The 17,804-nt window shown below is 49.2% G+C and overlaps 1 protein-coding gene across 1 annotated transcript in view; it reads left to right on the top strand.

Moving 5' to 3' along the window:
- The window catches only part of PITPNA (phosphatidylinositol transfer protein alpha), a 44,678-nt gene extending 27,954 nt beyond the window's left edge, over positions 1-16,724 (top strand). The window contains exons 10-12 of the mRNA XM_010373503.2: positions 402-524; positions 13,060-13,126; positions 14,159-16,724. Coding sequence (XP_010371805.1) covers positions 402-524; positions 13,060-13,104 — 168 coding nt within the window. The 3' untranslated portion in view covers positions 13,105-13,126; positions 14,159-16,724. The remainder of the gene's footprint in view (positions 1-401; positions 525-13,059; positions 13,127-14,158) is intronic.
- The last annotated feature ends 1,080 nt before the right edge of the window (positions 16,725-17,804 follow it).

Below are 17,804 nucleotides of genomic sequence, written 5' to 3' on the forward strand. Positions count from 1 at the left end.
CCGACGTGTTTGAGCTTCACTTGCGCCACATTTCATAGCCGCTGGCCAGTTTCCATCTGGCATTAGACACCAGAGACAGGAAGAAATGTGGCAGTTGTTTGGGGCCCTTGGCTTGCCTAGGAGTTCATGGGCTGCTGTCTGGCTAGTGCTTTGGGCAGAGGGCCTAGCGTGAGGTAGGCGTCCTTCTTTCTTGGGGGCTCCCTCCTATGTGAAGCCATACCTGTTAGACACAGGAAGGCAAAGGTCATTGACCCATGGCTGACCCAGATAACCAGCCGGGCATCACTCCTCCTCCCGTCCCCAGTCTAGTGTGGGTATCTGTGTGGAGTGCCTGGGGGGAAGGGCTGTGGCAGTGGCCTTCGCCTCCTGCGTTCTAACGTGGTTCCCTCTTTTCTACATAGCAAGAGAGGCGTCTGTTTACAAACTTCCACAGGCAGCTGTTCTGTTGGCTCGATAAGTGGGTTGACCTGACCATGGACGACATTCGAAGGATGGAAGAAGAGACGAAGAGACAGCTGGATGAAGTAAGTGGAGGCTCTCAATTAGATAAACGCGTGAAGATTAAGGAGACTGTTTTGCTGGGCACTTCCCTGAGAGCACCGTCCTGTAGTTCTGGGAACACGTCAGTGTCTGCTGTGGGGAAGGTATCCTGCTGGGCAATACGTGGGCACTATATGGAAGAAAACAGCCTGTGCTCTTGAATTGACAGTTGAGTTGAAGTCTTGGCGTATCCACAGAGACAAATATGGCAGTGTGTGCCGAATGCCAAGTGGGTAATACAGCTGCTGCAGCGATGCTTCAGAGCCTGGTGGGGAAGAGCGTGCGGGGCGGCAGAGCTGGAGGTGACCCTGGGAGGAGGCAGGCTGGGTGACCATGAATACCATGCACATTACACAGAGGACAGCCGCAGCGCACGCAGGAGCTGACCGCTGGTGGCTCTCTACGGTCGTTGTGAGCTGTCAGAGCTGGGAGCTTTTGCTTTCCTTTTTTTGGCCTTGGCATGGATCGCAGAAGGAGGGTTCGCTGTTCCTTAGCAGCCTAAAGACCCAGCGCTCCTCATGTCTCCTTTGGAGATGCTGACGCTTCCCTGAGAGGCCCACTCAGAGGAGACTGTCAGTCAGTAACCTTCAAGCACTCACTGTGTGCTGTGCACCATTCTCAGGGCTTTTACCTACAACGTCTTGCAGTCTTCACGATACCCCGTGAGGAGGCGCTGCTGCTCTCCCCACCCTCAGATGAGGAAGTGGAGGCTCTGAGAGCTTAATGCTGTGCCCTGGGTCACACTGTCTTGTAGGTGATATGGTCAGAGTAAGAGCTCAGGACTCTCTGACCCCAGAACCACAGCTCTTAATCACTCCCCTGTACTCTTCCCTCTAAATGCAATTTTGGGCCCTCCTGCCTCTTGGAGCTAAAAATATAATAAGGCGGGAAGCTCTGTTTCATAAGAACTGCCATCACTTCTCCCTCCTTGCCCCAGGTGGGACTACAGGCGCCTGCCACCATGCCCGGTGTAATTTTTTTGTATTTTTAGTAGAGACAGGGTTTCACCATGTTAGCCAGGATGATCGCGATCTCCTGACCTCATGATCCACCTGCCTCAGCCTCCCAAAGTGCTGGGATTGCAGGCGTGAGCCACCACACCCGGCCAATCCTTTTAGTTATGATGATTATTTTTTGAGACAGGGTCTTGCTCTGTTGCCCAAGCTGGAGTGCAGTGACATTATCGCAGCTCACTGCAGCCTCAACGTCATGGACTTAAGCAATCCTCCCACCTCAATCCCGAGTAGCTGGGACCACAGGCGTGTGCCACAACGCTGGCTGATTTTTAAAAATTTTTTGTAGAGACGTGGTCTCACTTTGTTGCCCGTGCCGGTCTTGAACCCCTAGGCTTAAGCGATCCTCCCATCTTGGTCTCCCAAAGTGTTGGGATTACAAGTGTGAGCCACTGTGCCCAGCTTGCTCTTAGTTCTGAATTTCTTCACTTCAGATGTTAACTGTTGACTTCTTCCTATGGAAGATTTAGCTCTCTTACCCACCCACTATTCGCACACGTCCCCTCTCCATCCTTCACTATCACCATATTTGGCTAATTCATTACTTGGTGTTTACATTATGATGATGTTGTCATTCTTTTTCCCAGTGAGCCCTGTAGTCTACTCTGATTTTAATTCCCTTTGTGTACAATTTTTTGTTTTCTAAAAAGTTAATAATTGCCTCCCTTCTTTTTGCTAGCTTAGTTTTTATGTGTACATTTGACCCTGAAACAACATGGTTTTGAACTATGCAGGTCCACTTACAGGTGGATTATTGTAAATCAAATATAGATCAAAAATACAGTGTTCATGGAATGTGAAACCCACATACGCAGAAGGCCAACTTTTCATGAGCTGATTCTGCACTAATTGGAGGACTTGAGTACACACAGATTTTGGTATATGTGGGGCTCCTGGAACTAACCCTTTGCCCCCCAGTATGTTGAAGGACAATGGTCTATATCCTTAGGGTTTTTTTGAGTCTTTACATGGATGGTCTGCTTGGCTGGTGTGTGATATGCGCTGCATAATAATGTGGTAGGGTTGCTCCGTTCATTCATTTGGCTCTGACTTGGTGGGCTCTTTATTTATTTTATTTTTATTTTTTGAGACAGAGTCGTGCTCTGTCACCCAGGCTGGAGTGCAGTGGCACAATCTTGGCTCACTGCAACCACTGCCTCCCGGGTTCGAGTGATTCTCCTGCCTCAGCCTCCCAAATAGCTGGGATTACAGGCGCCCACCACCGTGCCCAGCTAATATTTGTATTTTTAGTAGAGACGGGGTTTTTACCATATTGGCCAAGCTGGTCTCAAACTCCTGAGTTCAGGTGATCCGCCTGCCTCAGCCTCCCAAACTGCTGGGGTTAAAGGTGTGAGCCATGGCGCTTGGCCTTGGTGGCCTCTTTAAATCAAAAGATCTCTTCAGTTCTGGAAAATGTTTTTGTATTATTTATGTAATAATTTTCTTTCCTGTTTTGTTTGTTTCTAGAATTTTTATTAGCCAGACATTGGACCCTGTGAATTGACTTCCTAATTTTTTCTGTTTTTTCTCTCCTTTTTAGTCTGCTTTCTGGGAGTTGTTTTTGTTTGTTTGTTTTTTGTTTTTGAGACAGAGTCTGGCTCTGTCGCCCAGGCTGGAATGCAGTGGCATGATATCAACTCACTGCAACCTCTGCCTTCCAGGTTCAAGTGATTCTCCAGCCTCAGCCTCCCGAGTAGCTGGGACTACAGGCGTGTACCACCTCACCCAGCTGATTTTTGCCTTTTTAGTAGAGACAGGGTTTTGCTATGTTGGCCAGGCTGGTCTTGAACACCCCCCCCCTCAGGTGAACCATCCACCTCGGCTTCCCAAAGTGCTGGGATTACAGCCGTCAGCCACTGCACCCGCCCTGCTTTCTGGGAGTTTTTTTGCAATGTTAACTTCTCTTTCTCCTGTTAATTATTTTTAAGCATTTCTTCTGTGTTCTTTTTTTTTTTTTTTTTTTGAGACGGAGTCTCGCTCTGTCGCCCGGGCTGGAGTGCAGTGGCCGGATCTCAGCTCACTGCAAGCTCCGCCTCCCAGGTTCCCGCCATTCTCCTGCCTCAGACTCCCGAGTAGCTGGGACTACAGGTGCCCGTCACCTCGCCCGGCTAGTTTTTTGTATTTTTTAGTAGAGACAGGGTTTCACCGTGTTAGCCAGGACTGTGTTCTTTATTAATACATCTTTTCTCTTTTCTCTTCCTTTTCTGAAGCGGCAGTTTTGGTTTTTGCTTTTTGAGGCCTGTCTCTACTCCCTCAATGTTTCCTCTGAGCTTCTTTGTCCAGTTTGTGTTGGATTCTGTTTCATGTGAGGGGCTTTCCTCAAATCAGTGGGTGGGCTTCACTGCAGGGTACTTGGTAGTTACAGTGGGCGGGAGAACCTCCACCTCAGCAGACTCGGTAGTTACAGTGGGGGAACCTCTACCTCAGGGTACTCGGTATAGTGGGGAGAACCTCTACCTCAGCATACTCTGTAGTTACAGTGGGGCAACCTCTACCTCAGGGTACTTGGTACAGTGGGGGAACCTCTACCTCAGGGTACTTGGTACAGTGGGGGAACCTCTACCTCGGGGCACTCGGTAGTTACAGTGGGCGGGGGAACCTGTACCTCAGGACTTGGAGTCTTTTCTTCGTGGAGGCTCCTCACTTTCCCTAGAGAGGGCTCCCCCGTCTCTTGCTGGGGGAGAGGCAGGCAGCCAGCATTCCGGAGGCCACACTGGGGAAGGTCCCAGTGGGCTCATTGTGCCATTGGTTGGCTTTAACTTTAATCCCCTCATATTCTGCCTGTTGCCCACCTTCCTGCTAACAGCACCTGGGGTCCTGACGTCAGAGTTCTCTCAGTGCTTGAGACTGAACCTCCTGGCTTTTGCTGTGAAGGGAAGCAGAGTGGTTGCTTGACTTCCAGAGCAGAAGGGAACACCAGGTCCTAACCATTCTCCATTGGACTTTCAAACAAGTCACCAGTCAGTTTTCAGCCACACCTGGTACTCCTGCCTGCAGCGGGACCTGGTGCTTCCCTACCTGAGCCTTTGCAGAACCTGCAGCTCCTTCTCGGCTCCCCATTCTCCAGGCACTTAAGCTTCTGCTGCTCTGCAAATTAGCTACTGACTCTTCTGTCCTTTTTCCATCTCCCAGAAGGTTGTTAACTGGCTCTTACCTGCTGTGGTGTTCTCTGTTCTTGTTGTCTTCATGGTTTTTATCTTTTTAAATTCCTTTACTGTCATGTCGTAGGGTTTGGGGGAGGAATAGAGATAGATGCCTGTCTTCCATGGGCCGTGATTAACTGCACATTTGCAATAGGAATTATGACTGTTAGTCTCTACGCCAATACGCAGTCGTCTAGTGCAGGCAGATTCTGTTTGTGAGTGACGAAGGGTCACTGTAAGGCCACAGCCACCACTGCTGTAACTCTAGTCCCTGTGTGGTGGACCCACCATTCTTGAATGAGGCTTAAAGATTTGGGAAGCAAGGGATCAAGAGATTAGTTCTTTGCCCTAAAAAGAAAAAATTTCTGGAAATAACGTGCCTGGAGGAAAGCAGTTTTTGTCTCTCTCTCTTTCTCCCCAGCTTGCCTTTTTTCTCCCTTTCCCAAGTTCTTGCTCTCTTAAGAGGCCCATATTCTGAAAAATGGAAGGAGGTCATTTGGTCCAATTATATGTTCAGTGCTTGAGTCCTCTCTGCAGCTTTCCTACCAGCCTATGCGTGATTACTGCCTGTAATGGGGAACTCACTGTCTCCCAAATATGGTAGTAATAAAAATGTTTGTATTATTAATAGAAGCTAACATGTATTGAGGACTTCCTGTGTGCCTATCATGTATGCTAAGAGTTTCACCAAAAAAAAAAAAGTTTCACATGTATTACATCACCCAATTTTCATGGCAACCTATAACACAGGTATCAGTTTCATTTTATAGATAAAGAAACTGTGGCTCACAGAAATTAAGGACATTTTATAATTCACTGAACAAGAACCTCTTGGGCCTTTGGCCATTAACTCTTTAGATAATGAGACTCAGAAAAGAGAATTCACTTAAAAATTTTTAAGAAAACTTGTTTTCTTTTTTTTTTTTTTCTTTTGAAACAGAGTCTCACTCTGTCACCCAGGCTGGAGTGCAGTGGTGCAATCTTGCTCACTGCAGCCTCTGCCTCCCTGGTTCAAGCAATTCTCATGCCACAGCCTCCCGAGTAGCTGGGACTACAGGTGCACGCCACCACGCCCGGCTAATTTTTATATTTTTAGTAGAGACAGGGTTTCGCCATGTTGTCTGGGCTGGTCTCGAACTCCTGAGCTCAGGTGATCCCACCCGCCTCAGCCTCCCAAGGTGCTAGGATTACAGGTGTGAGCCACCGTGCCCAGCCAAGAACCTAAAACTTTATTTATTTATTTATTTATTTTTTGAGACAGAACCTCGCTCTGTCGCCCAGGCTGGAGTGCAGTGGCACGATCTCGGCTCACTGCAACCTCCACCTCCCAGGTTCTAGCAATTCGCCTGCCTCAGCCTCCCAAGTACCTAGGACTACAGGCGCACGATGCCACGCCCGGCTAATTTTTGTATTTTAGTAGACACGGGTTTCACCGTGGTGCCCAGACTGGTCTCGAACTCCTGAGCTCAGGCAATCCACCTGCCTCGGCCTTCTAAAGTGTTAGGATTACAGGCGTGAGCTACTGCGCCCAGCCTCTAAAACTTTCATAGGAGCTGCAGAGGCTGCAGGATCCCTGTATGTGAAGGATGACACTGCCCTCATGGAGTCTCTTTGTTTTTGAGACGGAGTCTTGCTTTGTCGCCCACGCTGGAGTGCACTGGTATAATCTCAGCTCACTGCAAGCTCCACATCCCAGGTTCAAGGGATTCTCCTGCCTCAACCTCCCGAGTAGCTGGGATTACAGGTGCGCGCCACCACGCCCAGCTAATTTTTGTATTTTCATTAGAGATGGAGTTTCGCCATGTTGGCCAGGATGGTCTCGAACTCCTGACCTCAGGTGATCTGCCTGCCTTGGCCTCCCAAAATGCTGGGATGACAGGTGTGAGCCGCCACACCCAGCCCCTCATGGAGTCTTCATTCCCTCCAACCTGCTGGCAGTGATGGCAGACCATCTGGAACATCAGCCAATATCCCCAATTATGGGAATACCTTTGTTTTCTTTCTTTCTCTTTCTTAAAAAAAGAAAAAAACAGAGAGAGTCTCACTCTGTGGCCTAGGCTAGAGTGCAGTGCTGTGATCATAGCTCACTGCAGCCTTCAACTTCTGGGCTCAAGTGATCCTCCCACGTTAAGCTCCTAAGTAGCTAGGACTTCAGGTGCCCACCACTCCACCTGATTTTTTTATTTTCATAGAGACAAGATCTCAATATGTTGCTCAGGCTGATCTTGAATTACTGGTCTCAAATGATCCTCCCACCTTGGTTTCCCAAAGTGCTGGGATTACCATCACGAGCCACTATTCCTGGCCCTGGTTGCTTTTTAAATACAGTTTAGGCTGGGCATGGTGGCTCAAGCCTGTAATTCCAGCACTTTGGGAGGCCAAGGCGGGCTGATACCCGAGGTCAGGAGTTCAAGACCAGCCTGCCCAACATGGAGAAAGCCCATCTCTACTAAAAATACAAAAATCAGCCAGGTGTGGTGGCGGGCGCCTGTAATCTTAGCTACTTGGGATGCTGAGACAGGAGAATCGCTTGAACCCAGGAGGCGGAAATTGTAGTGAGCCGAGATCACGCTGTTGCACTCCAGCCTGGGTGACAGAATAAGACAGGGTCTCACACTGTTGCCTAGGCTGGAGTATGGCAGCCTGAAATGCTTGGATTCAAGTGATCCACCCACCTCAGCCTCCCAAGTAGCTGGGACTACAGGTGCAGGCCACCATGCCTACCGAATTTTTTAAATTTTTAAAATTTTTGTAGAGACAGGATCTTGCTGTGTTGTCCAGGCTGGTCTCAAACTCCCAGCCACAAGTGAGGCTTCCACCTCAGCCTCCCAGAGTGCTGGGATTGTAGGCATGGGCCAACACACCCAGCCAGCTTTATTTCTGCACCAAACCTTTTATTTTGAAATGGTTGACAGATTCACTTGCAGTTATAAAAAATGATGTGGGGCCGGGCGCGGTGGCTCAAGCCTGTAATTCCAGCACTTTGGGAGGCCGAGATGGGCGGATCATGAGGTCAGGAGATCGAGACCATCCTGGCTAATACGGTGAAACCCCATCTCTACTAAAAATACAAAAAAAAAACTAGCCGGGCGAGGTGGCGGGCGCCTGTCCTCCCAACTACTCGGGAGGCTGAGGCAGGAGAATGGTGTGAACCCGGGGGGCGGAGCTTGCAGTGAGCTGAGATCTGGCCACTGCACTCCAGCCTGGGCGACAGAGGGACACTCCGTCTCAAAAAAAAAAAAAAAAAAAAATGATGTGGAAAGATCTATGTACCCTTTACCCAGTTTTTGCCAATGGTAACATCTTTGAAAACGATAGTACAATTTTGTAGAATGTCTTTCAATGTGGATTTGTTGATGTTTCTGCACGATTAGACCCCACTGGTGTATCTGAAGCCTGAATGTCACAGACTGTGTTCTTTTCATCCTATGCTGTGTCTTTCCGTCCAGTTACCGGTGAGGCTACTGCTGTCCCCTTGAAGCACAACAAGGTGTTCTGGGTTTGGCTTGTTTTTTCATGACCCAGCTCTGTAACTGGCCACATCTTCAAGGAGCCCTGCTTCTGTATAGTACAGAGGGGTGTTTGGAAATGGGATCTGGGTGCTGGGTGTGCCTATTTCCACTGGGGTACTGCAGCTCCCAGCCAGACCTTCTCATAGGATAGAGCTAGGAGACTTGTACATCTATAGTTATTTCCCTATCTGCATCATATGTCATGTTCATACAAATGCATCTAATTCCAATCTAATATCACAGGGTTGTCTTTTAAAAATATGACAAGCTGGCCATGCGTGGTGGCTCACGCCTGTAATCCCAGCACTTTGGGAGGCCATGGCAGACGGATCACCTAAGGTTGGGAGTTCAAGACCAGCCTGGCCAACATGGAGAAACCCCGTCTCTACTAAAAATAGAAAATTAGCCAGGCATGGGGGCGCATGCCTGTAATCCCAGCTACTTGGGAGGCTGAGGCAGGAGAATCGCTTGAACCTGGGAGGTGGGGGGTGCAGTGAGCTGAGATCGCACCACTGCACTCTAGCCTGGGGGACAGAGCGACAGAGTGAGATCCTGTCTCAAAAAAAAAATATATTTTCCAGTGGAGAACTACTGCCAGAGATAGAATCTCCACAAAATGTGGCAGTATGAAATTTTCAATGACTAGAACACAGTTCTGAAGTGGGCTGTGCCTTAAAATTCCAGGTTCTTCAGAGCTTCTATACAACATCTCCTTTGCTATAGGATGGTGTCTGGAACGAAAGAGTAACATAAATAACATTTGAAACGGGGTCTCAAATAATTTTTTATTGGCCGGGCGCGGTGGCTCACGTTTGTAATCCCAGCACTTTGGGAGGCCGAGGCAGGCGGATCACGAGGTCAGACGTTCAACACCAGCCTGACCAACATAGTGAAACCCCGTCTCTACTAAAAATACAAAAATTAGCCAGGTGTGGTGGCGTGTGCCTGTAATCCCAGCTACTCAGGAGGCTGAGGCAGGAGAATCACTTGAACCCAGGAGGCAGAGGTTGCAGTGAGCCGAGATCACACCACTGCAATCCAGCCTGGGCAACAGAGCAAGACTGTCTCAAAAATAACAATAATAATAATGTTTTATTATATAACATAAATAACATTTGGAACAGCATCTCAAATAATTTTTTATCTCTACAATAGGTCCCAAATACTGAATGCATACTCCATGTCAAGCACTCTGCTATGCTAAGTACTTGAAATTTTTGTTTTTTTCTTTTTTGAGATGGAGTCTCGCCCAGGCTGGAGTGCAATGGTGCGATCTCAGCTCACTGCAACCTCCGCCTCCCGGGTTCATACGATTCTCCTGCTTCAGCCTCCCAAACAGCTGGGATTACAGGCGCCTGCCACAATGCCCAGATAATTTTTTTTTAACGTTTCTGTAAATAATCTGTTTATTTCACCTTTGCAACTTAAATAATATTGAACAATTTTTCAGTAAATAATACTAAAAAATCACAATGGTTGACATTTGTTGATGCTTGCTCTATGCCAAGCACTGTATTAAATCATGGCCATACATTATTTCTTTTAATCTTAACAGCAGCCCTATGAATTTTTTTTGTATTTGTAGTAGAGGCGGGGTTTCACCATGCTAACCAGGCTGGTCTTGAACTCCTGACTGCAATCAGCTGAAGATCTTAATCTTCATCACAACCCCATGTACTTTTATCTCTCTTTTATTATTATAGAAACTGGGGCTTAGGCCAGACACAGTGGCTCACACTTGTAATCCGAGCACTTTGGGAGGCTGAGGTGGGCGGATTGCTTGAGTCTAGAAGTGTGAGACCAGCGTGGGCAACATGGCGAAACTCCATCTCTACAAAAAATACAAAAATTAGCCTGGCATGGTGATCGCATCACTGCACTCCAGCCCGAGTGACACAGTGAGACCCTGTCTCAAAAAAAAAAAAAAAAAAGACCAGGCGCGGGGGCTCACGCCTGTAATCCCAGCGCTTTGGGAGGCCGAGGCGGGCAGATCACAAGGTCAGGAGATTGAGACCATCCTGGCTAACACGGTGAAACTCCGTCTCTACTAAAAATACAAAAAATTAGCCTGGCGTGGTGGCAGGCGCCTGTAGTCCCAGCTGCTTTGGGAGGCTGAGGCAGGAGAATGGCGTGAACCCAGGAGGCGGAGCTTGCAGTGAGCCGAGATCGCACCACTGCACTCCAGCCTGGGCGACAGAGCAAGACTCCGTCTCAAAAAAAAAAAGAAAGAAAAAGAAAAAACTGAGGCTTAGAGAGCAGTGCAGTAACTTAACAATTAGTGATAGAGTCAGAATACAATCCAGGCCAGGTGCAGTGGCTCACACCTGTAATCCCAGCACTTTGGGAGGCTGAGGCGGGAGGAATACTTAAGCCCAGGGGTTCGAGACCAGCCTGGGCAACACAATGAGACCCTGTCCCCACACACACCAAAAAAAATAAAAATTAAAAATCAGCCAGGCAGCCGGGCGCAGTGGCTAACGCCTAGAATCCTAGCACTTTGGGAGGCCAAGGCAGGCGGATCACGAGGTCAGGAGATTGAGATCATCCTGACCAACATGGTGAAACCCCGTCTCTACTAAAATACAAAAAAAAATTAGCCGGGCGTGGTGGTATGTGCCTATAGTCCCAGCTGCTGGGGAGGCTGAGGCAGGGGAATTGCTTGAACCTGGGAGGCGGAGCTTGCAGTGAGCTGAGATCACGCCACTGCCCTCCAGCCTGGGGGACAGAGTGAGACTGTGTCTCAAAAAAAAAAAAAAAAAAAAAAAAAAAAAAAAAAAAATTCAGCCAGGCATGGTGGCACATGCCTGTAGTCCCAGCTTCTTGGGATGCTGAGGCAGGAGGATCACTTGAGCCAGGGGGGTCGAGGCTGTCGTGAGCCATGATTGTGCCACTGCACTCCATCCTGGGCAACAGAGCCAGACCCTGTCTCAAACCAAACAGAATATGGTCCAGGGAGTTTGATTCTAGGAGCTGTGCTCTTAGGTGCTCAAAATTTGTTGAACATTATAAAGAACAAAAGTTGAGCAGAAAACTAATGGATAGTGAAGAAATACTTATGTTATTGACATTCTTCACATAGGATAGAGTTTTCAAGTCAGAACTGATTTTAGAGAGATCACATCTACAGCATCCCCAGTAAGTGATGTCTGCTTCTGCCTGGAAGGTGCCAGTGACAGGGACCACTCGGTGCTTCCAGAGAAGCCCCCATCCTGTTTTCCAGCAGCCTCGCACATCTGTGGATCTGAGACCTGCTCCTGCACTTTCCACCTCTGCATCCTTGTGCCTAGTTCTGACACCACATTGTGCCCACTTTTTTTTTTTTTTTTTTTTTTGAGACGGAGTCTCCCTCTGCTGCCCAGGCTGGAGTGCAGTGGCCGGATCTCAGCTCACTGCAAGCTCCGCCTTTCAGGTTCACGCCATTCTCCTGCCTCAGCCTCCCGAGTAACTGGGACTACAGGTGCCGGCCACCTCGCCTGGCTAGTTTTTTGTATTTTTTAGTAGAGACGGGGTTTCACCGTGTTAGCCAGGATGGTCTCCATCTCCTGACCTTGTGATCCGCCCATCTCGGCCTCCCAAAGTGCTGGGATTACAGGCTTGAGCCACCGCGCCCGGCCCATTGTGTCCACTTTTAAACAGGTCAGGAAAGGGAAGTTCTGTTCCTCTGCCAGGAGCGCTCCTCTCCTGGAGAACCACGGGATTTTCTCCCTCCTTTCAGGTTTTGTCTCAAACCTCGCTTACAGGCTTCCATAACTACCTAAACTAGCACTTACCCACGGTCGGTCTCTATCCGAGGAGCCCCCAGTCCCAGCTGATAGATGAATGTTTGTTCTCTGCCCACCCTGCCCCAGAATATAAGCTCCTTGAGGAGAGAACTGGTCTGTTTAGTTCACAGCTAAAGATCCCCAGCTCTGGAAGTTCCTAGCACTAAAGAGATGCCTCACTGAGGCTGCATGCGGTGGCTCACGCCTGTAATCCAAGCACTTTGGGAGGCTGAGGCAGGAGAATCGCTTGAATCTGGGAGGCAGAGGTTGTAGTGAGCCAACATTGTGCCACTGCACTCCAGCCTGGGCAACAGAGGAAGACTCCTCACACACACACACAAAAAGATGTTTCGTAAGTATTTGTTGAATGAATAAGTGAATGAAACAGAGAGGGGCAAAGTGTGGCTCACACCTGTGCTGTAATCCCAGCACTTTGGGAGGTTGAGGCAGAGGACTGCATGAGGCCCGGAGTCCAAGACCAGCGTGGTAAACATAGGAAGACCCTCACGCACACACACCTCTCTACAAAAAAAAAAAAAAGGCCGGGCGCGGTGGCTCAAGCCTGTAATCCCAGCACTTTGGGAGGCCGAGACGGGCGGATCATGAGGTCAGGAGATCGAGACCATCCTGGCTAATACGGTGAAACCCCGTCTCTACTAAAAAATACAAAAAACTAGCCGGGCGACGAGGCGGGCGCCTGTAGTCCCAGCTACTCGGGAGGCTGAGACAGGAGAATGGCGTGAACCCGGGAGGCGGAGCTTGCAGTGAGCTGAGAGCCGGCCACTGCACTCCAGCCTGGGCAGCAGAGCAAGACTCCGTCTCAAAAAAAAAAAAAAAAAAAAAAAAAAAAAAAAAAAAAAAAAAAAAGTGCTTCAAACACCGTGACACAAGGAAGAGAACTAGAAATCATGGATGGTGAGGCCAGTGACAGACCTGGAAATGTATGGCTTCAAGTCCATATATAGAATTCTGTCCTTCAGTGTCTTGGTTTGTACACAAAATGACCCACCCCACCGATGGGCAGGACTGAGAAGGCGGGAGTTCCATCAGCAGCAGGAGCCTTCCATTTTTCCTGCTTTTTCTTTTCCAGATGAGACAAAAGGACCCAGTGAAAGGAATGACAGCAGATGACTAAAGCCACCCTTCCCCTCTGCACTGTACGTACCAAATTTCTCACTGTGTGTGTCACAGACAGTAGAATCAGTTTGGGTTTCAAGGCCTCAGCAGCTCACTATGGAGTCAGAAAACCTATTCCTCCTTCCCTCTAGTCATGATGGTTGCCATGCTAAACAGCTCTTTGCTTCCACTAGAAGAGATTATGGCTATTGGGACATTTCAGGGACGTTTTCCAAAGAACCACCCAGATAGAGACATGGACAGGGAGGGTGGTGGACATAGAAGGGAAGTTCATTTGCTGCTAATCACTCTTCCCCTCAGCACCTTGATCTATCTCACGTTGCAGCTGTCATGCTGGGCACTCCCTGGCCCTCCCACGCCAGCGCCAGTTCCTAGCTCCCAAAAGCTGCCATTACCTGCCCTTCCCCCTTGGAAAACTTGCTGGCCAGACAGCTTTTGTTAGAACCCACTGTTGTGTCTGTTTTTCATTTCCTTCCTTTACACCCTCAATCCCACACCAAGCTGCCCTCATCACAGGTGGCGTCTTTCCGATGCTGGGAGGGTGTTTCTGCTCCGGTCACAGGCCAGAGTGGGGGCCCCTTGTTTCATGTTGTCACTCTTCCCCAAGCCTCTTCCTTCCATTAGCTCTCAGTGCTGGCTTCCCAGTGCCCTGTACACCACCCGAGTCATGGGATTGCAGCAGCTCACAGCAGTCTAATCACTGAATGAAAAACCTGGCTCTGCTCCCAATTAGGCTCTGAGAGAAAATCATTTTCGCAAATAAAAACTGGCCTCTAACACTAAGAGGGTAAGGAGGGGCAGGGTCTCACCAGCAGTGATGCCAGGCCCTGCCTACTCTCCCTGCCCCATGTTCCTAAAGCAGCTTCTGGGAGGCAGGAGGGTGGAATTAGGTGGACTGCTATGATGCCAGCTTCTCAATCACCGCTCGGGCCTGAGTGCCCTCCCCACTCTCTTCGCCACCCACCCACTGGCATCCCTTCTCCTTTTCAGGATGATTTACAATGTTTCTGTTTTCTCCTCTTGCTTCCTTAATACTTTTATTTTTCTTCTAGTTTTGCAAGACAGTGGTCAACAGGAAGGCCCAGCAGCTCCACCCTCCCAAGTGACAGGCCATCTTCGGACGCAGCCGTTCTGTGCCCATTCTTCAGGCAACTTTCCATCCTTTACTGTAGCTAATTCTAGATGCCCTTTAATATTGTGAACAAATAGACCGTCTGGTGTTACAGAGCCCGCGTGTGCAGGAGCCTGCTCCTCTGATATGTGGCGTGTAGGCTGCTGTATTTACAGCTCTTCTGTCTCTCTCCATTGTGTTCTGACCCATTTCTGTGTGTGCCCCCGGCCTTTATTTCCAAGTGATATTTTCAGTCTTTCAAATAGCTGCCTTTTGTGATGTGGTGATTTAAATGATTTAAGTTCATTTGTTCTCAACCTTGGGATAAACTGAGGTATTTTGCTTCCTGGGCAGATCTTTGCAATTTTGAGTGCTCATGTGGGGAGAGGGGATGAGCTAAAGATACAGTGTTTCCCCTGCCCCCCCCCCCACCCACTTCCACAAAATAGCAATGTGCTTTTGCAGCTCTGACTTCTGCTCCCAGTAACCCATCGTTAGGGCACTCTAGCACTGTGGAGGTACCCAAGGCTTAGCCAGTCTCTATTTAAGAAAATTGAACAAATATTAATAACCCTGCCCCAATCACTGAATCTCTAGTTAGTATTCTTAGAAACACCTGTGGCTTCTTGGCCCTCCTGTTGCCCACTCTGAATCTCTCTGCAGAACCTACAAAATCACCCCCGTCAACTCTCCACTTGGAGGGAATTCTAGAATGTGGCCCCTAGAATTGAGTCGCCCCCTAGATGCCAACTGTCCGACCCCGAGGAGCTCTGTACGTCCCCACTCCTCCTCTTCCCTTTGGGGCTGGTGCTGCCACTCAGCAATAATCCTCTTTTCTCTGTGCTTTCTTAGGTCCCTGTCCTCTGTCTTTGAGGCTGGTTAGGACACAAGAGTCCTGATCTTTCATGCTGCACAATATGAGCATGCAAAAAGCTTTTTCCAGCAGAACATGTTCCCTCGTCTCCAGTTGCCGGAAAGGAATTTGGGGATCAAGAACTTAGCCCGTCCTACCCCCATGTTGAGTTCTGTCCTGGAAAATCCAAAGCAAGTAGTGATCATAGTATAGAACCCGACCAAAGTAGGCTGGTGAGGAAGTCCAGGCTTCAGGGGAATAGACGCTGCCCAGTGTTCATAGCTTCCTATAACTTGGCAGAGCCTGAGTTTGCCTCGTAGTGGGAGAATCTGAGAGAGCTGTAGTGTCACCTGACAGTCCCCAAACCCTGTGAAGCACGTTGGCCTAAGTGTGCCATGATCCCAGCCCACGCTAGCCTGGGTGCATCTGCTAATGAGAGACCAAATCTTAGGGAAGCAAGAAGTGGGTGGGAGAATGTATCCTGTTTTTGTCAGTTTGTTTGCCTTACTCATTTCTAAGTGCAATAAGGGAGTGTCTCACAGGATTGCACCTGTGCCATCCTGATGGACGCTTCCCTGTGGCCCTCCTGGGCAAGGGTGGACAGACTCAGACCCCCAGCATGGTTAGCTCCGACCTTCATTGAGGTCCCTTTGGAACCAGATGTCTTGTTACAGACACCGTCCTCTGTGTGAGTCTCCTCACCTTGAGGGGTCTTTAGTAATGCATCTGGGTAGCATCTTAACTGCTGGTAGCATTTATCTGACTTGGAAAGTTGGAGAAGAGGCATTCCTACTGGAGAAAAATGTAAATGTTTTCCTGTAAGCTCTGTATTAGCTATTAATTATATTTGTACTTAAAGATGTCCCTTCTTCATTCATCAACTAGGGGAAGTCCAGATGTGGGTTATCTCGAAACAGACAAACTAACATTCTAGGCAGACAGTTGTTCACGTGGTCTGAGGGTCAGCAGCTGTTAGTCTCCTTCCTTTGGTTCTTGAGACCCACACATATCACTTTAGCCCTAACGAGGGCTCCTCCCACCTCCACCTGTTGCGCCGGTTGAAAAGCATCCATTATGAGCTAAGGTCAGCCTGGATCTGGAACTCCAGCCCACATAAACAAAGGAGGATGGCCCTGGTCTGTTCCATCCCCGTGGATGGTGTTGCTGCTGGGCAACAGTGTTGGCTTCTTTTAAGTACCCCCTTTCCTCGTCAACGCACCCCCCCCCCCGCCCCCAACTGACTAGCACTCAGAGGGACTTATGATAAAGGCTCAGCTCCAGGGGTAGTACCTGAGTGTGTGCCATGCCGCTTCAGACCAGCTGCTTCCATTAGAATTCCAGGGTCACAGCTCCAACAGAAGCAGCAGTGCCTCTGTAGGAGGGGTGCTGGGCTCTGGCCTTCTCATGCAGAGAGGTCCGGGACAGGGTCAGTATCGTGGGCATGTGTATAGCTTCCCAAGTTTTCCTTTTACAGTCCCTGCTGGGACTCCCTGACTTACTTTGGTTGGTTTCTAGTGCTACTTCTTTTACAAACTACACTTTGTAGAATTGATTAGATTACCTTGTTTATTTAATGTGAGTTTGTGCCTTTTTGTCTCAATCTTCCAATACAGGTATATTGAGAAAAAAGCAGTCTAATAAAATCCTAGACAGAGCTTTCTGGAGTCCAGTTTGGTGATGTCCATTTTCCAACTGTATATATCCTCAAACTTGCACTGATAACCCCCATTTTACCAGGGTAAGATTAGGAAGAGGTACCAAGATGTGTCTGAAAATTTCCCTTGTCAGTTTACTTATGCAAACATTGCACATCTGAATTGTAATTTGACCATTTCCTACTGACAGGATTTCCTTTTGCTTTTGTCTGCCTTCTCTTCACATCTTCCTCCTTATCCACCCTACCAAACAAGCAAAACATTTATTTAAAGTAGTGTTAGGCCGGGCGCGGTGGCTCACACCTGTAAGCGCAGCCCTTTAGAAGGCCGAGGCGCGTGGATCACCTGCGGTCAGGAGTTCGAGACCAGCCTGACTAACATGGCGAAACCCCATCTCGGCTTTTTTTTTTTTTTTTTTTTTTGAGATGAAATGTCGCTGTCGGGCAGGCTGGGGTGCAGTGGCGCAATCTTGGCTCACTACAACCTCCGCCTCCCGGGTTCAGGCGATTCTCCTGCCTCGGCCTCCCAAGTAACTGGAATTAACAGGCGCGCGCCATCAAGCCCAGCTAACTTTTGTATTTTTAACAGAGAAGGGGTTTCACCATGTTGGCCAGGCTGGTCTCGAACTCCTGACCTCAAGTGATCCGCCCGCCTCGGCCTCCCAAAATGCTGGGATGACAGGCGGGAGCCACCGCGCCCGGCCTACGTTTCATTTATTGACGGCTAATTTTCCAAGAGTCCAGGAATCCCCAAACGTCCTCTATACCATAGGTAATGCAATCAGTTTGGGGCAGAAAGCCGCCTAAAAGTGGGCGTGGAAAAAGGAGGCGCTGCAGTAGCGGCGTGAGCGCCACGGGAACGGGGAGATTACCTGCGGCTGGGGGGCAGGGGAGGCCAGATCCCAGGCAGGACAGTGGCTAGGCTGCGTGTCGCCACCCCGACCCTCGTTTGCCCCCTGTGTCTCTGGACGGCGGGGAGCCGGGGCGAAGACAACACAAGGACGGGGTTCTCGGATGCCTCGCGAGTGGGGCAGAGGCTGCGACGGCGGCGGCGAAGCGACAACTTCCGCCGGAAAACGA

The sequence above is a fragment of the Rhinopithecus roxellana genome, chromosome 19 (genome assembly GCF_007565055.1).
Source record: "Rhinopithecus roxellana isolate Shanxi Qingling chromosome 19, ASM756505v1, whole genome shotgun sequence".
NCBI classification, from domain to species: domain Eukaryota; kingdom Metazoa; phylum Chordata; class Mammalia; order Primates; family Cercopithecidae; genus Rhinopithecus; species Rhinopithecus roxellana.